This window comes from Prinia subflava, chromosome Z (assembly GCF_021018805.1).
Source record: "Prinia subflava isolate CZ2003 ecotype Zambia chromosome Z, Cam_Psub_1.2, whole genome shotgun sequence".
Classification (NCBI taxonomy): Eukaryota; Metazoa; Chordata; class Aves; order Passeriformes; family Cisticolidae; genus Prinia; species Prinia subflava.
In genome coordinates this window covers 102,787,731-102,810,773 of record NC_086283.1, presented here as the reverse complement: position 1 = coordinate 102,810,773, position 23,043 = coordinate 102,787,731, and the positions used below count along the sequence as shown (strand labels likewise).

General features: G+C 45.8%; 1 protein-coding gene across 1 annotated transcript; it reads left to right on the top strand.

Moving 5' to 3' along the window:
- Nucleotides 1-23: 23 nt before the first annotated feature.
- On the top strand, nucleotides 24-20,959 carry ACAA2 (acetyl-CoA acyltransferase 2). Its single transcript, XM_063422982.1, has 10 exons — nucleotides 24-130; nucleotides 4,730-4,896; nucleotides 7,204-7,332; nucleotides 9,642-9,758; nucleotides 11,886-12,033; nucleotides 14,858-15,033; nucleotides 15,952-16,081; nucleotides 18,348-18,418; nucleotides 18,952-19,106; nucleotides 20,336-20,959. Exons 1-10 carry the CDS (start codon nucleotides 73-75, stop codon nucleotides 20,418-20,420), a joined length of 1,236 nt encoding a protein of 411 aa, XP_063279052.1. The 5' UTR covers nucleotides 24-72; the 3' UTR covers nucleotides 20,421-20,959.
- The last annotated feature ends 2,084 nt before the right edge of the window (nucleotides 20,960-23,043 follow it).

The following is a 23,043-nucleotide window of genomic DNA, read 5'->3' as shown; positions in this document are numbered from 1 at the left end:
CTAAAATGTCGCGGAGAGGTTGACTTTCGGTGAAGTGTCTGCCGGCCGCCCCCTCCGCCCCCGGCGTGGCGAATGTGCGGGCAGGGGCGGCGCTGGGCCGGGCGCGGCGAGGCCATGGCGCTGCTGAGGGGTGAGGAGCGCGGCGCCCGCGGATCGCGGCTCCCCGAGGGGCTCCGGGGACACTCAGGGGCTCCGGGGCCACCCTGAGGGCGGGCGGCCACGGCTGGGACGCTGCAGGGGCTGCTAAGGCGGGGCGGCTCGTGGGGCTCTCAGGAATGGCAAGGTGGAGCCCCCGAGAGCCGGTGCTGTGCCTGCTGAGGGATTTCCCTGCCCGCGGTGCCGCCCGTGCCTGCGCGGACAGACAGCTGGAAGTCATGGGGAACTTCCAAAAAACGCCGGGCTGCGTGGGGCCAGAGGGAGGGATGATCGTCGTGGAGTGGGGAGGGGGTTCAGAGAGTGGGAGTGGGGTTCGGAGGGTGAGAATGGAGTTCAGAGAGGGGGAATGTGGTCAGGGGTGAGAATGGGGCTCAAAGAGTGGGAATGGGTTCAGAGAGTGGGACTGGGGTCCAGGGGTGGAAATGAGGTGCAGAAGGTGGGAGTGGGGTCGGAGAGTGCCACTCCAGCCTCTGTTTTCAGCGTTGCTTTATGCAGTAATTCGGTGTTTGGCTCCCTGCGGTGCTCGAGCATAGCAAGGGGTGTGTGTCTGTCATGGAACTGGGAATTTGGATTGTGTATCCGGAGCAATTCTCCATGGAAAGGGCTGTCTAGCCCTGCCACAGCTGCCCAGAGCAGTCCCCATCCCTGAGGGATTTAAGAGCCCTATGGAAGTGACACCTGGGGACAGGTGGCCATAGCCTTAGAGTTCTTTTACAACCCAGGTGATTCTGTAATTCTGTGGTTCTCTTTTGTGTGCAGTGACTGTAAGTGACACCTCAAATGCCAGTGACTGGGAGATTGTCACTGACAGTCCAGGTCCTCCTGTGTTAGCACTGATAGTGCAGGATAAACTCCTTAAGTCACCGCAGCTCCTGGAAGTGTTTGGTGCAAAGAACTAAGTTATACTTTATGTTAAGGTCTGTGACTCTTAAAAATGAGGTAGTTACACCTTTTAGGAGCTGCTCTTGTATGAAAACAAAATTTATTGCAATAGAGCTTTTTATCTATTTGACAGCACTTTGGTACTTGTCAGACTGTACCTAAATAATAACATATGTGTCAGTCATGGTGTGAGATTGGAGTGGTAAAGCCTGTGTACTCAATATTCTATTAGTTCTGACAGCTTTGCTGAGCTGGATAGGACAGAGGGCACCTTGCCCATGTGATTTCAGTTTTCTGTGCCTGCTGCAGGATTTTCTCTCATCTCAATCCACAACACACTCATATACCATTCTTGCCTCCTAACTTACTTTTTTACATTTTTGATTGTTTTCTAGGCTTTCAAAATAGGATCTGGTGAAGAAATATATTTGTACCAAGTGCATTTGAGATATGTTGGAGGATTAAACAGTGTTTCAGTTCCCTGTTTGGCCAGGTTAAAAGATGTCTCAAATATAGTGTTTGGTAAGGATTCAGAGTGATCTTGGCTTTGTTGCCTCAAAAGTTTTCAGATCTCTATGCATTTGGTACTATTCTGCTCTCATCCAATGTTTATCACTTTGGAAAATGGCAGAGATTCTGGACTCTTTCTGTGATAATGTTGGACAGAACTAATGAATGGAAATTTAGAGAGAGTTGTCAAAGGACAAGGAGTCCTTTTTCACTCAGGACTTCAGCCACCTGTTGTTGCCTCTCCTGAAAGTCTGTGGAGGGGGTAGTATTTGTAGGTTCCTCTCCAGTCAGGCAAAATTTGGCAGGCTCTGAAGTTGTGTACCCTAAGGGAATGTCTGTGTCCAGGTTAATTCAACATTCAAAGTAATAACAGAGACTGTGCTGCTGATTCTTCAGCTTCTTCTCTTACTGGTTCAGTGCAGCCTTCTCTCTGAGTCTTGAGTTATTGTTTTATTGGGCAGCCAGGAGGTGAACTCGGGCACAGAGCTGATCCAAGAGGAAAGGAGCCCTCATTTTCTGCTGATCTGGGTTAGTGTTCAGCTGCCTCTGCTGTGTGACCTGCCCTGGTTTATTGGCCCCACGGTGCTGTTGGGAAGTGGGCAGCCTCTGTGGAAGAGAGAGGGGTGGTGTTGATGTGAAAGGAATGTTTAGGGGCAAAGTTCCATCCTCGCCCCTGGACTGTTCATGAGGCAAGGCCACAGTGGATGTGACTGAGCAAATAATGTGCATAACTGACAACCTGGGCAAAAGGCAGGAGAAAGAATTCTTTCAGCTTTCTCAGGTCCCCAGCCTGGTCTGCAGCAAAGCTTTGTAACCAGTTAGGGTTGGCACAATTTGGAGGAGGCAGAGAGTCAGGACAGGAGGAGTAGTGAGGAATGCGAGTGTCATGGCCTGTTTTGCTGCAGGGAAGATATGCCAAGGAGGGGAGATATGGGTTGGGTATTGGGAAGAAGTTCTTTGTGAACTTCACTTTGTGAAGGTGAGCTGCTGGCACAGGGTGCCCAGAGCAGCTGTGGCTGCCCCTGCATCCCTGGCAATGCCCAAGGCCAGGCTGGACAGGGCTGGGAGCAGCCTGGGATAGTGGAAGGTGTCCCTGCACATGGCAGGGGTGGAGTAGGATGGTCTTTAAAGGTCCTTTCTAACCCAAACCATTCTGGTATATGAGTCTCAGCATCCTCCCTGCACATTTTAAATCTCTGCACGGTGTTCAGGTCCTTGTCAGTGGGGAACCTTGACCTTGACCAGTTTGGAATGTCCTTTTCCAGCAGTCATGCAGCCTGGGGTGCAGATACATGAGAGATGGAGGAGCACCCTCTCTCTGACAAAACAGCCAAGTAACACGGATCAGATGACCTGAAATCAGTGCTCATGAGCAGCTTAATGAGCAGGCATTTTCGTTTGTCTGCACTCTTGTATCTGTATATATCCCTGCAGTGTTACCTAAAATAGCTGGGTGTTTTTTGGGAGCTGTGGAAACGGGGGCTGTGAGGGATTTTGCTCAACTGGGGGAAAGTTCACAGCCTCCCACTTGTTTTTCTGCACGTGGGGGCAGAGAGCCAGTGTGACAGGCAGCCAGGAAATGTTTGCTTTGCTTCAGAGATGGCTTCTCCCGAGCTGGAATTTGTATCCACTGCTCCAGCCCGTGCATTTGTACACATGTGCTTGCACATGGTCTCCTGCCTAGTAAAAAAATGGATTTTCTTCTCAGGAACCAGAAGATTCATGCTGAAGCAGTTTAGGTGGCTTATGTATTTCTGGTGTCAGCATGATTTTTTGATTAGTTTTTCTTCTTAAGCTAAAGTACTCGAAGTTGAAATGCATGTGAAAAGTGTGTATGTGAGGTTGGGCTTTATTGTTTGGGGGTTTTTTTCTTTTTTCTTTTTTTTTTTCTTTTTTTCTCTTTATTTCTTTTTTTTTAATCTTTTTTCTTTTTTCATGGTTTTTTTTCGTGGAAACCGTTTCTGCATATAAACCAAAAATCTGATTTCTCTAGGATGAAGGAATGGCCACTGCTAGAAGCACAGTTCCTCATCTGATTTTTTCACATGTGTCTACTACAGGATTTCCTAGATGTTACTGGCATGCTTTCAGTGCACAAGCACTAATGTTTGATGCATGTGGCAGCCTACTCCAATTCCACATTTGTATCCAACCTTACTTTGTTGTCAAACCACACTTTGGAAAGGGGGTACTTCCAGAATCTTCCCAGCTTTTCTTTCTGGCTGTTAATTCTCCACACCCTCCCTTCTGAAGCACCATTACATTATTTATCTCCAGCTTCCTGTGTTTATGATGCCTATACTTACAAAGGTTTGTGTGAATTTAGGATGCTACCCACTGGAGGCTGGCTTGGTGCTGTGTGAGGCGCTGTGCCTGTGGATGATTTCTGCCCCTTTGTGGGTGTGTTCACTGCTGTGGGTCATTTCTGCCCTATTGCAGGGATGTTCACACCACTGTGGGTCATTTCCACCCCACTGCAGGTTGTGTTCAGGATTTTTGGTCATTTCCACCCCAGTGCAGGTTGTGTTCATTTTGTAGGGTCATTTCTGCCCCACTGCAGGTTGTGTTCATTGTTTTTGGGTCATTTCTGCCCCAGTGCAGGTTGTGTTCAGGGTTTTTGGTCACTTCTGCCCCACTGCAGGTTGTATTCACTGCTGTGGGTCATTTCTGCCCCATTGCAGGTTGTGTTCATTATTTAGGGTAATTTCTGCCCCATGGCAGGTTGTGCTCACCACTGTGGGTCATTTCCATCCCCCTGCAGGTTGTGTTCATTTTGTAGGGTCATTTCTACCCCAGTGCAGGTTGTGTTCAGGGTTTTTGGTCATTTCTGTCCCACTGCAGGTTGTTTTTATTGTTTTTGGTCATTTCCACCCCGCTGCAGTTTGTGTTCAGGGTTTTTGGTCGTTTCTACCCTGCTGCAGGTTGTGTTCATCGCTGTGGGTCATTTCCACTTCCACTGCAGGTTGTGTTCACTGCTCTGGGTCATTTCTGCCATATTGCAGGATTGTTCTCATAGTTTAGGGTCATTTCCACCCCACTGCAGTTTGTGTTCAGGGTTTTTGGTCGTTTCTACCCCGCTGCAGGTTGTGTTCAGGGTTTTTGGTGATTTCCACCCCGCTGCAGGTTGTGTTCACTGTTTCTGGGCAGGTTGTGCTCACGGTCTCTGCCCGTTCCCCCGCAGGTGTGTTCATCGTGGCGGCCAAGCGCACGCCCTTCGGCGCCTACGGGGGGCTCCTCAAGGATTTCTCTGCCACCGACCTGACGGAGCACGCCGCCCGCGCCGCGCTGGCCGCCGGCAAGGTGCCCGCCGAGCTCGTGGACAGCGTCGTCGTGGGCAATGTCATGCAGGTGGGTGGCCTGGGGCATCTGCTGGTCTCAAGGTTATGATTCCCTGAGATTCTCCTTGGGGTTGCTGTTCCCCAAGGTACTCAGGGTTCCCCCAAGGTTGCTGTTCCCTGTTTCCTCTGGGTTGCTGTTCCCAGAGGTGATCAGGTTTTCAGTCTTCTCTTCGCCCTGGGTGTTTCACACCAGAGGTAGAGACGACAAGCTGAGTCCCCAGTGCACATTTCCAAGGTCGTTTATTCTTCATTATCTCAGTCCTTTTTCAGCTCTGTGAGGCATCCCCAGCAGAGCAGGACACGTGGCAGACTGGGCAGATCAGAGAGCCCCACACCTTATGTACAGTACCCCTGACCCAACCACAGTCCACAACGTACTTTTTATTTACAAAATTGTACCAATGCCTACTACCTATGCTAACATGTCATTTCTACTCTAAACCAATCCTTGAGATCCAACTCAGCAGAAAATGGGGGACGAGAGCAAGAACAAGGAGCACAGGGGCCACTCCCCAATTCCCCCATCTTGCCTCTTCAACCCCATATACTGAGAATCCTCGATTCTACATTTACATTCTATGATAAACTAAATACTACTTATTTTGAATTCTCTCAGCTTGTGATTCTTCACACACTGTGGGCATTCACTCCCATGACAGGGATCAGAGGCAGTGTCCTCCTGGGCTCTGTGTGAGGCTGGTTGACCCCCTTGTACAGATCCCAGACCCCCCTGTCTGGTCTCCAAACCCTCCAGGGTGGCCAGAGGGATGTTCTAGACTCCAACATGCTGGGGGCTGTTTTGGGCACCCCTCTGCACAGCTGCCTCTGCTGGTAGCCACAGGGGTGGAGGTGAAGGGGGTCTGTAGCTGTTGCAGTCTCGTGTTTCCTGTGTGTGTCTGAGGGGTGCGTGTGTCCCGTGTGGTTTGTGGTGCTGTTTTTTTAGTGCCAGAGGTGGTTTGAACCAGGACGAGCTGACCTCCTAAAAGTACATGTTGATTAACTGGTTAATCCCAGGTACATTTCCCCTGTTCTAATGGCTTGAGCTGTGTGACTCAGTCATCAGCTCAATGATTTATTTAAAATCCTTTTCTGTGTCCAGCCTGTAAGTGATCTGTGATTTCTCTTGTGTTTTCTTCACATATTTTTTCTTTGAGTGAATATAAGTTTCCTTTGAGCTGGAAGGATACATGCCTTGATTGGCAGAGGCCTTTGGACAGCTGCCTTTTCTGAAGAGCTTGTGAGGAGGATGCTGCTGTATGCATTGCAAAACTGCAGTTACCCACACATACAAATGAGGATCTTTGTTTTAGGCAGGACAGCCTAAAACCTAAAACCATACCTAGCTTTTTTTTTTTTTAATTCTGATTTCACCACTACTATTAAGGATGGAGACTTTTATTTTGCACTGCATGTTTCAAGGATGCAGAAGGAGCCAGTTACTGAGAATTGGGACAGTAAGCAAAGAAACAGGCACTATTCCTTCCTTGGATTTTCAGCCATAAGACTAGCTTTAAATTTTTCAGTCTCCTACAGCTGCATCTCAGCTTCTTTTATTCAGCTTTTCAGTTTTGTAAGAGCTGTTTGTGGCATAGGAAAGAATTGCTGCACTCAAATCTTTGGTAGTGCTTTCACATAAAAAATAGCAATCTCCCGATAAAGTTTCTTTTAATTTTGAAAGTACATGTATTTTCCTTTGAATTGTACTTCCTCATTCCAGTGGATTATTTTTTTTTAAATTCTGGTTTATTGATATTGTTTGATTAAGTTTAATTAACCATGACTATTTCAAACTCCTCTTCTTCAGTGGATGTGGCTTGATTAATTTTAATTTTTTTTTCTTAACTTGCATGCATATTGTAGCACTGTGCACAGAACTTTGTCTTTGTAATACATTTTAGCTTAGGGCATATTCCCTAAGAGCATAGGTGTTCTCTCTGGTTTTGGAAAGCCTTCCCCTGTTAGTCTGAGCAATATTAATTCACCTTAAAATAATTGCAGCTGGCCTGGCAGGATCTGCCCTTGCGTCAGCCTGCTGTGTGGGTGCTGTTTGGAAAATAAGGGGTAAGGGAAAACATAGAGTTGCTGACTTAACACACATTTTCTTTAAGATGCATATTAAGGCAGTGACACTTTCAGATCCTGTGGGATGGTGTCTTCTTGAGCTGAATCAAAGTGCTTCTGGTGAGTGGTAGGATTTCTGCTGAGCACACCCCATCTTCTGTCAGGGGTGCAGTGACACCACTCTGGGTTTCCAGCAAGACTTTCTTTGCTTTCCAAATCAATGTGTGACCAAACCCCCTGCCTGTTCTGCCTGCAGAGCTCCTCAGATGCCATCTACATTGCCAGACACGTCGGTCTGCGTGTGGGAGTTCCCATGTCTGTGCCAGCCCTCACCGTCAACAGGCTCTGTGGCTCTGGCTTCCAGTCCATTGCCAACGGCTGCCAGGTACAAAGCTGCATTTCTGTGTCAGTTGTAGCTTTTGTCAGGCTGCTGACGTGTAGAAACTTGTCCTTTGTTGTGCTGCTCTGGACAGAAGACGCTGGACACGACGGTGTCTCATTTGGACTTGGGTGTTTATTATTTCTTATCTGAGTTACAGCCTCACGAGGTGTGAGCTCTGTCTCACAAGGCAGGAAAATGGCTACTTGTAACTCATTTCAAGGACTTCTAAACAATAAGCAAAACCAGTTAGAACCTGACACTCAAGTTATTTTTATTTATAACCCTATTACAGATCACTCACTGTCTGCAATATGGACTTTCACTGACCAATTAGAAAAGATCACCAAAACCTGAGAAGAAGGAGGAAGAAGAAAGTGGAGAAGGACCCAGGCAACACCCAAATCCCTCCATATTGTCCCTTATATATATTACTGTATTCTAAATCCTAAAACCCCAAACTTGAAGTATTCCACCCTGTGACATTACACTCTTCTATGTAACTCTACACACACACTCCCAGTGCCACCACCCAGCTTTGGAAGCTGCTCCCATGGCCTCAGCTCAAAGGCAGTGCTCTCCTGAGGGTCACTACCTGTCAAAGCAGAAAGCCTGAGATTTTCAGCATCCAGGGTTCCAGCAGTTTGTGTTTTGGATGAGTTTTGACATGGATTTTTGGTAGAGGTTTCTGTTGCCAGCACAGTTTTTTGCAGGAGATCAGCCACCACAATGCCACATGGTGTGGTTGGTTTGTAAAATCCAAGTTTTGCAGCAATTTTTAGTTTAATACAAGGAGTGCAGCAAGTGTTAGCTGGTGAAATGCAGCTCAGCTGTGCAATGCTTGCATCCTACAATCCTGTTTGTATGGACTAGAATTACTGGACTCCAGGAATCTTTCATCTCTTCATCATTGTTTATATTCTCACATGGATAGCTGTGTAAGCAGCAACCTGTGCTTTTAAAGTATGCTTTTGTTCAAAGACCCAAACCTCTCATGGGTTAGGTAGTTTATAGTGTCACTTCTTTTAAAATACAAGAGAATCAACTTCTCTTTGAGGAACTGGCCAAAACCATTGAGTCAGAGCATAAGGATTTCTATTTCATTTGCTCATACATTGCTGTTATGAATATTTGAACAAAGAAATTGTTGGTTTTGTGGGATTTTTTTGGTTTTCCTTGGCTAACAAACTATTTTAGGTCTGATCCCCTAGAAGAAAAAATGTGGAAACCATGGAGTTAAGGTTACATGTTTGCAATAACGTCCACCCCACTGTTTTTCCTAGTGCTTTTCGCAAAGGCCATACACACATTTGTCCACACTGAAAAAATCTGCTGCAGAATGTGACCACTTTCATTGAAAGTATGATGATGAGGTCCTTCTCAGAGATGGCATTTCATTGATGCAGCCAGTGCTGCTGAGATGCTCACAAAGTTTTAGTAACTACTGTAAGCATCTCAGCAGGCACTGCTATACTGCTACACACAAGCTGTTGAGCAGAAATCTCAAATGCATATCAAGATCACAGAATCATGGAACTGTTTGGGTGGGAAGGCATACCAAAGGTCACCCAGTTCCACCCTCCTGCTGTGGGCAGGGACACCATCCACTGACCCAGGCTGCTCCAGGGCTCCAAGCCCTGTCCAGCCTGGCCTTGGGCACTGCCAGGGATGGGACAGCCATGGCTTCTCTGCAGTAATTCAGTTTTCTTCCATTCTAGTTCATAAATAACCTCAAAGTCCAACTCAGTGAGACACTTCAAGGAAGCACTAATTGTGAATGTTCTGATGGTGCATTTAAGAATTGAGTCTTCTAGGTTTTGTGTGCTTTGCTGCTGATGAATTAGTGTGTTTTGGGTACTTATTTTGGCAGCTACACAGTTATTGTCTGCTAAAATTATGTCCCATTTTTTTTGAATCTTAAGGTCCTACTTCAGGCTTTGAGGTGTAATTTGTGTTCCTTTTGAGAAGAGTGGGAGCTCAAAACCACCAGTGCAGCCACTTGTGAACCAAACCACACAAGCATGCAGATGCCTAATGGCTTTGTTCCTCTGCTCTGTCACGTGTGCACACCCAGGTTCTTTTCTTCCCTCGTGGATGCAATCATTCTGTGCTGAAAGGAAGAAAAAGGGACATGGATGAAGGAGACAGACCCCAGCCTTAACAGAAGGGTTATGAACGTACACACATGACTAAGTGTGGATTCATTCTAAGTTCGTTGCTTTGTAGGTGACAACCTCTTCTTTTGGAACAGTTGTTATGTTTCACTCCAACAGCAGGCTAACTCCTAGCTCTGTTTTGTTTCACTGTGTTAACAGGAGATCTGCCTGAATGAGTCAGAAGTGGTTCTGTGTGGCGGAGCGGAGAGCATGAGCCAGGCTCCTTACGCCGTCCGAAAGGTTCGGTTCGGAACCAGATTAGGAGCAGAACTCAAGGTACTCTTCTTCTTCTCTGAGTAAAGCATTATTTAGTATCAGTATTGTCGGCACTTGTTGGACTATACCTTTTTCTGACCCGGAGATGGGGTAACTGAGAGGTGTTTCAAAAACTTTCATTCCATTTTCAGTCTCATGTGAAGGGTGAGACGGTACAGATGTTACAATTCATGGTGTCACAATCAGAAGCCAACTATTTCCTAATTACAATACATTATAAATGTTCTTTGGCCTATCAGCTTTTGCCCCACGATGCTGCTAATACCTTAAAACCAGTCATCTGAAATTGCCCCTTGTGGGTCTTACTGCAATACGTCTTTCATAGTACTGTTTCTCCAAAGTATCTACTCCACTGCAAGGCCATCCTTTGAAACTTGTTTCTAGTTCCATTTCTCTCTCGACAGTGTCTGTCCTATTCCATGGCATTTTTAACTCAGCATTTTTTTATCTCAGAGTTTGCATACAGATGCATACTATGTGAGCCTTCTGCCAGGCTTTGAGAATTCTCTACAAATCCATTTCCCACATTTCCCCTCTCTTGAACGGAAAAAACTTCTGTGATGGTCTTGTTCATAATTTGTTGTACATAGTGAAGTACACAAGGTACTATCACTGATATTGTCACTATAGCAATTAATGCATATAAACTTATTTGGTAAAGGTCCTGTAGATAAGGTATAAAACTGTCTTTTAAAACAAGTTGTCTAACCATGATCTATTGTTTGTTTTGTTTTGATTTGTCAAATCTTTCAGTTTTTGAAGTTGTTTGTGGATGGATTCTGAATGGTTGGACAAAGGTAGTGCTGTTTCTTACAGGCACTAAATCCTTGCAAATCAAATTATTGGAGATTAGATTTAGACTTTGTAGTTTAAAACATTTGTCTAGTATTCAGACAGTATCAAATAAGTAGGTTCAGGCCATTTTGGGAAGCATGCTAGTTTTCCAGCTTTTCCAAAACCATTTTTTGAGTTCCTGTTCCATGTTAAACATACCAATAAACTCTTAGACACAAAGTTTAGTTCACTTGGTACATCCTGTGTAAGTACTATGTATAAATGTCTGTGAAGCAGAGACACACACAGTTTTGGCAAGGCTAGTGATGCTAGTAGCAGGTAGATAGACTGGTAAAGAACACATACACCTCCAAGCTGTGAGCATCTCTCAGTTTCAAAGTGGAACCTTGACATTAAATCCATTGACAAGTAAGTTATCTTTACATTTCCTTCTGAAGATAAGTCCTAAATGAATGCTGTGGGAAACGTGCAGCAGGATGAATTGACAACATGCCACCACTTACTCAGTGGTGACTTACCACTTATGCCTCACTTTTGTCATAACTGACCAAAAAATGCAAAATAAGGATATTTCAGTGTTTCAGCCCTTTGGATTTTTTCCCCATGTTGTATTTCCACTGTGAAGATGGTGAATATGTGTGCTAGGTTCTGTTCTTTTGTGGCACAGGGCCTCCAGACAGCCCCTTCACAAAGTTACTGATACACCAAGTAGGTGCAGCTGGGTTCTTATCATAAATTGAATTGCACAGTGACAGGTGAATGAATGGTTTATTTTGCAGAACTGACTGCTGGCAGAGATAACAAAACCCATCTGAACTGACTGGGCTTGCCTTTACCAGGCTGAGTGAAGGTAGACTTGGGTATTTTCTCCCCTGAGATGTTACACCCACAGAAACCTTTGGGTCTAGTAAGGGGATTTTACCTGACAGTAGAGAAAGAGCTAAAGAATCAGTAGGCTGCTGATTTCCTTCTTGGCAACCACACAGGTGTGTTTGGTCACAGGCCTCTAATAAATAATTCCTACAGAAGTGAAATATGTTGAAATACTATAAATCTTTCTTTAAAGCTTTCCCCAAGCCTCTTGGGGCCACATGTGAGTGGTAAGAATTGCACTGGAGCACAGTGGAGATTACCTAGAGTAGCACATTATAACTTTTGCACTGGTTTTGAGTGTATTCATTCTAATAAATCAATAAAGTATCTGTAGGCAACCTCAAATAATTTTACAAAGAGCCACTACTTTCCAAGAGACTGCAGAACAGTCAGGAGCTGTCAGTAATAAATACAGCATTGCTGTGCTTTCTAATTTTCTACCTGTGGTGTTGCATGCAGCTGGAAGACACGTTGTGGGAGGCCCTGACAGATACACATGTTAAGATACCCATGGCAGTGACAGCTGAAAACCTGGCTGCAAAATACAGCATCTCCCGGGAGGACTGCGACCGCTACGCGCTGAAAACGCAGCAGAGGTGCAAGGCTGGTGAGTGCATCCGGGAGGGGAGGTGTTGGTGTGACTGTAAGAGCTTCTGGGTGAGGGCAGAGCCGGTGACAAAGTATCTGTATAAGCAAAACTATAAGCAAAGCAGCTGTGGTAGCGCGTGGTTTATTGTGAGGGCCTTGCTTGTAGCTGCCAGGCACAGCTAAAGCAGGCCAGGAGAGCAGGAACAGAGGGGGGAAAGAGAGAGGGAAAAGAGGAGGAGGTTCTGGTAACAGTACAATAAATGTCTTTCTAAGTTGAGTAGTGTATGTTGGACCAACCAATCTAATACAAGATACCAATCTCACAGCATTTACATACAGCCAATAGAACTGTCCCATTACCTTTGGCAAGAGAGGGCATCTCAAGGGAGATGGCCCTCAGCTAGGCACACTATAGTTCACTAACTGATGGCTTGATATTTTACATCTCAAAGCTTGCCTCCATTTCTATCTCGCCTGTTGGTCTCAAACTCCTAGAGTCTAAACCATCATATTTTCATATTTACAAGGCCTTTCTATTTCATCCTTCCCAACACCCAGCTCCAGGTTCCAGTCCATTTTCAGCGTGGATTCAAAGTGCTCTCAGGTTTTCTCTGGCTCTTGCTGTGATTTGTCCTTCTGTTTGCACACTGTAATTTGTGATTTTGTTAGCCCCGTGGCACAAATCACTCACTCTCAGGGGGGCTGGCTTTGAGAGTGTACTGAGGCAGGTGTTGCACTCTCAGAAGGTTTAGCTGGAGCCCCTTTCCACTGCCCTCCTGTGCCCTCCTCAGGGGCATTCCACAGCTGCTGAGGCAGCAAACGCCATGGGCCCGTCACGGGTCAGCTCCTGCCTGAGCAGGATTCATGTTGGTGAATGCCACTTGTTGGTGCCCCTCTGGTGGGGTGCAGCATTGTCCCAGGCACGCCTGACTTCACTCCTTTCTTTCCTCTGCACGGAAGAACAGTCTTCCACAGTGACCCACATCCTTCTTGTGTTGCCAGCATGTGCTGTAATTCATCTAAATCCTTCTGCTTTCTTTTGCAAATTGAATGTTGTTCTTGAATGCTTGAACAGTTGGAGCACATGGAATCTGAAGTGGGAATATTTGTTTAGGAGCTGGGTTTTAAACTGTTCTCTGGGTGGTTTATGTGCCCAAACCCGTAATTCAGAGGCATTCAGCTCTGGGGCCTCCAGCAGCACAAGGACGTGGAGCTGCTGCAGCCAGGGCAGAGGAGGGCACGGAGCTGCTGCCAGGGCTGGAGCCCCTCTGCTCTGCAGCCAGCCTGGCACACCTGGGGCTCTGCCCTGCACAAGAGAAGGCTCCAGGGAGAGCTGCCAGCCCTGCCAGGGCCTCCAGGGGCTCCAGGAGAGCTGCACAGGCCCTGGGGACAAGGCCTGCAGGGACAGCACCCAGGGAATGGCTGCCAGGGAATGCCAGAGGGCAGCGCCAGCTGGGAGATTGGGCAGCAATTGCTGGCTGGGAGGGTGGGCAGGCCCTGGCACAGGGTGCCCAGAGCAGCTGGGGCTGCCCCTGCATCCCTGGCAGTGCCCAAGGCCAGGCTGGACAGGGCTGGGAGCAGCCTGGCACAGTGGAAGGTGTCCCTGCCCATGGAAGTGGTTTGAAACACCATGGAGTTTACTGCTGCTTCCCACCCAAACCATCCCAGGTTTCTGTGATTCAGTTACTGTGAAGTTTAGGCCAAAAGGCAGTAGAATGTGCAGTGGTCATGCTGGAACTCACCATACCTTGCAGGCCAAAGGTGAACTTGAGAAGGAAAGATCTAAGCATGGTTTTACACTGTAATGATGATGCATTTTAACAGCTACACTCTTGAAGGAAGGTTCTGGATTTTTTCCAGTGGATGTAGAAGTGCATTTTGTAACATTTCTTCATCATTTGTTACCTTTCCACCCTGTTCCTCTTTTTACCTAACTCCTGCCATTCCTGGAGCCTTTGCTAGAAACTTTGCTTGTTGTTCTCTAGGACTTTACCTTGCTGTTTTTATTTCTGCCTGTAGGACCAGATCCTCTTATCCCACAGTAAAGAGAGAGCTCTCTGTGTAATCAGGAAAGAAAAAGGTTTTGAGGAATTTATTGAGAAGCCCAGAGGTAGCTAAACAACATCAGATCTGACAAATTCAGTGTCTTTGTTTTAAATTTCTTTCTCATGTTGTATTTGGCAATCTGGCCAGATGCTTCTTTGGGCATCTTAGATACCTGCAGTGACTGGAATTGTTTTAGGTTGTTTAGGCAGCTGAAACATATTCTGAGACCCTGGCCTGACAGTGAGAGCCTTTGGAGGAGCACCTTGAACAGGATTTTGATTGATAGACAGTATCTTATCAGCAGAAACAATGTGGCTCAAGAGGTTTGTTGCATATTTCTCTCTGAGTTAGATTTACATCTCAGCCATCTGAAAAATGACAGAGCTGTCAAATAAAGCAGCAGTGGAGGGGAATATGTACTAAAAATAAACCTAGTGGTTTACACACAAAAAAACCCCACCAAAAAACCCCAAAAAACAACAACAAAAAAACACACCAAAAAGAGTTCAGCTGTTTAAACCTGAAATAAAGTTTCAATATTTGAGACTTTGAGAAGTTTGTATTTGGATATCAGTTTGTGCCAAATTTCTTAAAATAACAAAAAACGTAAAAACCCCCAACAACAAAATGCAACCCAATTTATTTCAGCAAAATAAAGCATAAGTGTTGCTGTCCCTGAACTTTTGGTCGGAATAGCACAGAGGCTGTGTGCACATGAAAATGTGGTCATTCTGAACAATTATGACACTTATTTATGGTTTTATCCAGTGCTTTTGTTTTCCTTTTTGCGGTTGCAGCTAATGATGCTGGCTACTTCAATGCTGAGATGGCACCCATCGAAGTGAAGACAAAAAAGGGCAAAGAAAGCATGCAGAAGGACGAGCACCCCAAACCCCAGACCACCATGGAGCAGCTGACAAAGCTCCCGTGTGTCTTCAAGAAGGATGGAACAGTCACGGCTGGGAATGCTTCAGTGAGTACATCAGACCCTGGGCTGGGCAGGTGTCTCCTCTGTGGAGCTCCAAATTTACTGCCACTGTTTCTGTCTCCCCCCCGAGGTGGCTGTCAGTGGTGTCTCCTGATGAAAATGACTTCAAATTCTGCAGCTAAATGCCCTGGCTGACTCTTCCAGCCCTGAGATGCCAGGGGATCCTTCAGTCAGCTCTTAAGTCCTAAAATTTGGTTCTGTGGATTGCCACTGATCTCGCAGACAGGCATTGGCATTTCTTCATCAGCCTTGAGTTGTGCAGTTGGTGGCTGCAGTGGCTGTGTAGCCATTCTACCTTCTTTGGAGGCAGTGGTTACTGAATTTATTTGCTTTAAATCTCCACTTTGTTGATGGGCACACTGCTGCTGCTCATCTTTGTCCTCTCTCCCCAAAACTACATTTTGCTCTTTCCCAGAATGTACTCAGTGCTTAGCAGCATGTCGTTATGGACTGTTCCTCTCACAGTCATTATCTTAATTAATTGATTAAAGTTCTTTGGGCCAGATGCAGTGCTGTGATCATACAGTCTGAATTCTTGCCTAAAATAGATCATAGCCACAGTAAGTGTGGGTGTCTGTAAAGTATCTTTTATAATTAATAGCACATACATTATCCATTATTAAGTGTTCTTGCAAGTCAGCAGAATCATATTTCCATTGCAGGAAAGACTTATTTTTCTTTTCTAATGCATTGGAATTTATTAAACATTTATCTATATTTAACTTTGTTTCCCCATCCTCAGAATAGCAAAAGATCGATTCTTGTTGTTTTGAATAAACATTGTTAAATGTCAATTATAGTATCTTAGAATGAAGCCCCTTTTGGAGGTTTAGTTTAAAGGGTGTGAGGATTTTTTTTTTTCTTTGCATTTTCTCACTAAGAATGCTTCTCTCTCACTGCAAGGGTGTGTGTGATGGAGCTGGTGCAGTCATCCTTGCCAGTGAATCTGCACTTAAAAAGCACAATCTCACTCCTCTGGCAAGAGTGGTAGCTTATCACTCAGCTGGCTGTGACCCTTCCATCATGGGCATTGGTAAGTTACAATAAAGCACATCATTTTGTAGCATCCAGCAGCATTAAAATGTTTCTGTCATGGGCATTCTAAAGGAAAGGAAATTTTGCCTCACTGTGCTCAGGCTGGTGGCTCTGAAGGTGTTCCTGTGTCCTGCTGTCCATCCCTGGTGTGCAGAGGGACAGATTTGCTCCTCAGTTTGGCTCCAAGGGCGTGTGCAGTGTCTGACCCACAGTAATAGCACGAGCATGGCCCCCCAGGCTCTTCTTTCTTTCCTTTTTTTACTGTGTCTTTTAGTCAAGAAAACAGACACTCAGACATTTCTTTAAAACCGTTTTCTCCTAAAATCCACCTTAGTTTCCTGTAAGCTCTAAATGCCATGATAAAATGTGTAACTATGAGTTGTAGATAAAATATGTAACTATGAGTTACAGATAAAATATGTAACCATGAGTTACAAATAAAACGTGTAACCATGAGTTGCTGCCTCACCCCTTGCTGATGGAGTAGTGGCTGTGTGAACACCTTTCAGCAGTTACTCAGCAGCTCAAGCTGCCTGGATCCCAGGGTGTGCATCTGTTCAGGTGTTTCTTGGCAAACCAAACCCTTTCTGGGTTGCTTTAGTCCCATGTTTTTTCTGTTTATCGAGTACCTCTTGGTGCAAACAATCCCTCAGAGCCAACCCAGACACCACAGGATTTGTCCCCTCGCTTTGGTTTGCAGACAGCATTGTGTCCCAGCAGTGCCTTTCCTCTCTGTGGTTCTGTTCAGAGGAGCTGTTGTTGGCTGGTTCTGTGTGTCAGTAGAAATGCAAATGAGGCATTGTCAGATTTGTTTTCCTGGTCTGACTGACACAGCCTTCAAAGCAAACATGGAGGGAGGGCTTTTTTGGCTGGACTTTGTGCTGGCATTGTGCTCCCTAAACCAGCCCATTCTCTGTAAGTCAGGCAATTCTTCTAGCTTGTTTAAAAACTTCATAAATCATATGGAGGATCACTTAGTGTCCCAACTCCTTCACACCACAGCTTGTCCCCAGCAGGTCAGAGAGACCAGATGAGAGTCAGCGACATGACAGCAGCAGATCTGACAAACAGGAGCTCAGTCTGAGCCACTGTCCTTTCACATACTGACAGTGAGTCCTGTCTCACAGTGTTCAGTGAGAGAATTCATTATTTAAAAAAAATGAGAGGGGGAAAAGTTTACTTGGCTGTCATTAGGGGTGTTTGTATTGTCCACATGAGACCCTCCCATTACTCTCATGCGTAACAGGCATACTAAAATCCTTCCCTAATGAGATGCACTTAGAGTCTGGTGTTAAGCTGCCTGGGGCTCCCTGATACTCCACTGAGCTCTGAACTGGGCTCTTTCTTCTTTCAATTTTCCCGTGTCTTTGGTAATTTACTTATTTTTGTGTTTTTGTTCTTTGAGTTGTGTGTTTTCAACACCATTTTTTGGCAGTGTGATAGCATTTAGGATTGTTGGTGTTTCAGAACTGAATGATCAGCCACCCCCCAATATCTCAGAATGTTTCTTGTACAAGCACGTACCTAATGAACCTTTCCAAATTCTCTATGAGTGTGTGTTTCCTTAGATAGCTGTGTTTGGGATTAATTTCCCTTAGTACATTATATTAGGTTATGGAAGGCAGCTTCCTTCAAGAGGACAGTATTGTTGCCAAACTCTTAATAGTCTGAAAACCAAAATCTTACTTTCTTCAACTGTCTAAGACCTGGGTCTGAGGGACCATTTAATTTACTTTAATTTAGTTTAGTTTAGTTTAATGTTTGGAATAAACTAATTAAATGTTTGGCCTTTTACTAGAAGATTTTCAGATACATCCAGAGCACCAAAACAGCAATACCATAACTAAGCACATGACCAGCAAACTAGAGCAGCCTGTTTTTTTCTTTCTTTGTTTACCTGGAGGCTGCAAGTTGTGAGGGAAGGATAAATGGAGCCAAGAGTATTGGAAAGGACAATGCCTCAAAACCATTGTAAAGTGGGTTTTTTTGCCTGGGGACTCTCACTTCTCCTGACTTGAAAGCTCTGTGTGCAGCAGTAGTGACACTCTTGGCTTTCCCTGGCTGTATGTTGGCAAGTAGATCAAATAGTTTTGAGATTTAGGAGTTCTCTTACCACCTGATAGAGCAGGTGAGTGCCATATCCAGAATTCATTGGCTGCACAGAGGCTCATGAGGTTTTGTGAATTTATCCTATGTGAAACAAGTTTCTAATACTTAATTTAGTAATTTTTATATTTCCCTAACTGCGTACGATTTCCAAACAGGCCCTGTACCTGCAATCACAGAGGTTTTGAAGAAGGCAGGACTGACCCTGAAGGATATGGATTTGGTAGAGGTGAGCTGTCTTACAGGACCAGTGATTTTACTCGTGATCTTTTTAGCATTCAGATTCCACTCGTGCCATGTAGGTGTTCTTGCCTGTCAGGAGCCTGCCTGACCTCTGCCCATCCAGCTTCTGCTGCACAGTCACTACAAAAATCCCAGGCACGTGGAAACTGGAAATGGTGTGATCACATTGCATGGAACAAAAATACCCTCATGTGACATGACATTTTACTCTGTTGGCTGGACTGCTCATGTTTTTAATTAGTCATATATATGAGCAGGGCCTTTTTTTGTCAGTGCAGCAGGCTCTTCATGGGCCTGCTGCCTCAGAGCATATTGTGCCTTTTTTTATAAAACACACCTCTCACTTGCTTAGTATTTGAATGTGGATGGGTTGGATTGACAGTTGTGTGTTGGCTAAGCATGCTGTTATAAACAGAGCATTTAATGTTTTCCTTAAAAGGCCCTGAAGGACCAGTTCACCTCACTTAATCTTGTTTGCACACATGGTGTGAAAGTTCTCTCCTTTCTCTGGTGCTTCAGGTAAATGAGGCATTTGCACCTCAGTATCTGGCTGTGGAAAAAGTGTTGGGCCTCGACCCTGAGAAAACCAATGTCAACGGAGGTGCCATTGCCATCGGCCACCCCCTGGGGGCCTCGGGCTCACGGATCACAGCTCACCTGGTGCACGAGCTGAGGTGGGTATCAAACAGACAGGGGCTGCTCTGTGTGGGTGCAGAGCTGCTGGATTGGTGCCTGCAGACATTCTGATGGAGCACGGATGCTGTGTGACTGAACTCTTCCAGCTTGAAACTCTCCCTGCTGGGATGTGCCACTTTCTGGATGAATTTGGCACCTCTGTGCTGCAGTGCAGGTCCTGCCCTTGGCTCGCATTCCACCTTGTTGTCATGACAGCATTCGTTAGTTCACCTAGATCTGATCCAGGCCCACGGGAGTCTGTGGGAAGGCTTTCTGTTTTTGAAATGGCCTTTGAGCAAAGTCTGTTCTCTTCTTAACATGGTGCTTTTCATAGAATTGTAGAGTCCTAGAATGGTCTGGGTTGGAAGGGACCTTTAAAGCTCATCCAGTTCCACCTCCTGCGATGGCAGGGACACCTTCTGCTGTCCCAGGCTGCTCCCAGCCCTGTCCAGCCTGGCCTTGGGCACTGCCAGGGATGCAGGGGCAGCCCCAGCTGCTCTGGGCACCCTGTGCCAGGGCCTGCCCACCCTCCCAGCCAGCAATTCCTGCCCAATCTCCCAGCTGGCCCTGCCCTCTGGCCCTGGAAGCCATTTCACCCTTGCCCTGAACCTCCAGGCCCTTGTGCAAAGTCCCTCTCCAGTCCCTTTAGCTACTAGAAGGGATGCTTTAAAGGACTTTGTTGTCACCTTTTTCTCCTTAGTCCATTTTCAGAAATTCTGGCTCTTTTGGCTTGCTTGATTCACTTACCATCATTTTAATCTGAATTTTCCATTTTTTTCCTCCCTTCAGGGCAGAGATCACTGTGTCTCTTTGCTTGTACTTGCAACGCTGTGTTAGTGCTCAATCATAAAACTTCAGATCATTTGCACCTTGCAGAACTCTGTTTCTTGGAGTGTGGCTGTAGGAAATTTAAGAACTACCTCAGTAGTGTTCAGGTAGTTTAAAAACTACTCTAGAAATGTTCAGGTGGGGTCTAGTGGAAGGAGTTCCTGCCTGTGTCAGGGGGTGGAACCAGAGGATGTGTAAAGTCATTGTTCAGAACTATTTCAGCATCAGTTGGGACTGCATGATATTTTACTAGAAAAATAACAATGTATACATTCTAGAACGTCACTCCCAGTAACACCTGGTGGATAGCTGGTTTCCTCTCCTAAAGTCAGGAAGGAGCTGCTGTGGTTTCCTGCACATGCCGTGGTTTCCTAACCCCCCTTTCCCTGTTTCTGGGCAGGCGCCGTGGCGGGAAGTACGCAGTGGGCTCGGCGTGCATCGGCGGCGGGCAAGGCATTGCAGTGCTCCTGGAGAACACAGCCTGAGGGATCCTGGGCACTGCAGCCCCCCAAGCTGCTGGATCCCTGAGAAACCTGCCTCCTGTGACAGCACAGCAGTGCTGCCTGCCTTTCCTGCAAGGTAAAAGAACTACCGAAATTCTGAACAAAAAAGATTCTTTGGTGTCTTTCTAACTGGAGGAAGTGCAGCATCAATAATATAATTTCACACTGATGAAGTATTTTCTAAAAGCCTCTTTTCAATCAATGTGTTTCTGTAGGCAAAATTATTTTCATTTCCTGAGGAAATTGCCTGTCAAACTGTCACCCAACCTGCCTTAAAATAGCAGTCAGTGGAGCTTTTCAAGCAAGTATTGCTTAAAGGTATTTCAGCTACTGACACTGTCTGGAACATGTGCCTCTTTTATTATCAGGAAATGTGAAAATGTAATCAGAGACTTTCTGAAGTATATATTGATTGTAGATTGATGGCTACCTGTACCCTGCTGTTCTGCAAGGGAAAATAGCAGAAGCTGGAATTTTCATTGTGCCTCCCAAAATAATAATAAATATAACACAAAAAGAAAAAGGGCTTGGTGTTCTGCTTGTAAGTTTATTTTAAAAGTAAGTCACCGTGAGCATTGTTATTTTTGGGAAATGAGTGTTGGGTTTTGGAGAGTGTTTTTCCTGGATGAGGAATAACTGATGTTTATTAGGTAGTTTCTAGAGAACTCCAGCAAATCTGCCAGCCCTCCAAGAAGGGGTGAGGCTGCATCTGGCCTGTTTTCACATTGTAAATGCATGCATTCAGCATCTCATTCTTAAACTCTTCTGATAGTATCACCCACATCTCTGGGGTCTGTTGTTCCTGGCCCCTCTGGGAGGTGCAGTTTCGAGGAAGCTGCCTGGCCTCTCAGAGGCAGTGGAGTTCCAGTTGTGAATCATTTGAGAGAACCAACATGACATTGGGGTGAAATGGAGTCTTTGTGCTCCCTCGCATCCTTCAGACTGCCATTGTTGGGAAGGATGAAATAGAGAGGCCTTGTAAATATGATGGTTTAGATTCTGGGAGTTTGAGACCAGCAAGTAAGATGGAAATGAGGGCAGGCTTTGGGATGTGAGGTACCAAGCCATCAGTTAGTGAACTATAGTGTGCCTAGCTGAGGGCCATCTCCCTTGAGATGCCTTCTCTTGCCAAAGGTAATGGGACAGTTCTGTTGGCTGTATGTAAATGTTGTGAGATTGGTATCTTGTATTAGATTGGTTGGTCCAACACAGACTATTCAACTTGGAAAGACATTTATTGTATGGTAACTAGAACCTCTTCCTCTTTTCCCTCTCTCTTTTCCCTCTCTCTTTTCCCCCTCTTTTCCCCCTCTTTTCCCCCTCTTTTCCCCCTCTTTTCCCCTTCTTTTCCCCCTTCTTTTCCCCCTTCTTTTCCCCCTTCTTTTCCCCCTTCTTTTCCCCCTTCTTTTCCCCCTTCTTTTCCCCCTTCTTTTCCCCCTCTTCTCCCCCTCTTTCCCCCCTCTTTCCCCCCTCTTTTCTCCTCTTTTCCCCTCTTTTCCTGCTCTCCTGGCCTGCTTTAGCTGTGCCTGGCAGCTACAAGCAAGGCCCTCACAATAAACCATGTGCTACCACAGCTGTTTCGCTTACAGAGATGCTTTGTCACCGACTCTGCCCTCACCGAGAACCCCCTGCATACCATGAGCAGCTTGCAGCTTGCTCTGATGTGCTTTTCTGCATCAGGTACTCACTGGAGAGAGCCCTGTCAGAGACAGCACACACCTTTCCACAGCACTGGAACAGCAGCAGAGACCTCAGCCTTTACTCTTTCTCATACTCTATCCACTGTCAAATATTCCTTATCTACAGCTTCTTGCCACTCTGCTGGTGTGAGAGGATTGTGAAAGCCAGGCAGTTACTCAGGCCTGTCTGCCTAGCCTGGCAGGAAATTCAGGTCAAGGCAAGTGTTGCTACAGCTGGTGGATAACAATTGAAGTATGCTTCAAATGAAGTATCCCAGGGGTTTTCATGACTTTAACAACTGTAGAGATACTTAGCACTGTTTTATGGATTAAAAAAACCTCCAACCAACCCAGCTGCCATAGGCCAGGAATCCAGATGTTTATCTAACAGTAGAAAGCAGTATCTGCTTTCCTCTTTCTACCTTTATATTAGTAAATTAAGATTACTGGGATTTCACTCAAAATACATTTGCCACATGGATTTTGCCACATCCTTTGCAGGAGGATTTTTATTTAATAACCAATTATGCCTTCTGTAATACCCAATAACTAATGCATAAAATAATCTGAGCTGGAAGGGACCCACAGGGATCATTGACCCAGCCCCTGTCCCTGCACAGACCCCCAAACAACCCCACCCTGTCCAAACTCTCCTGGAGCTGTGGCAGCCTCGGGCCCTGCCCATTCCCTGGGGAGCCTGGGCAGTGCCAGCACCTCTGGAGGAAGAGCCTTTCCTGAAATCCCACCTAAACCTGCCCTTACAGAACTTCATGTCATTCCCTCAGATCTGGTCACAGAGATCATGGAGGGGTGCTGCCTCTCCTCTTGCCCTCATGGAGGAATTTATGGGCAGTTCTTGCTGGATGATGATTGAATTCTCATTTTCAGAGAAGCGGATGAAATTCTTCCAGGGTCTCATCCCTGTG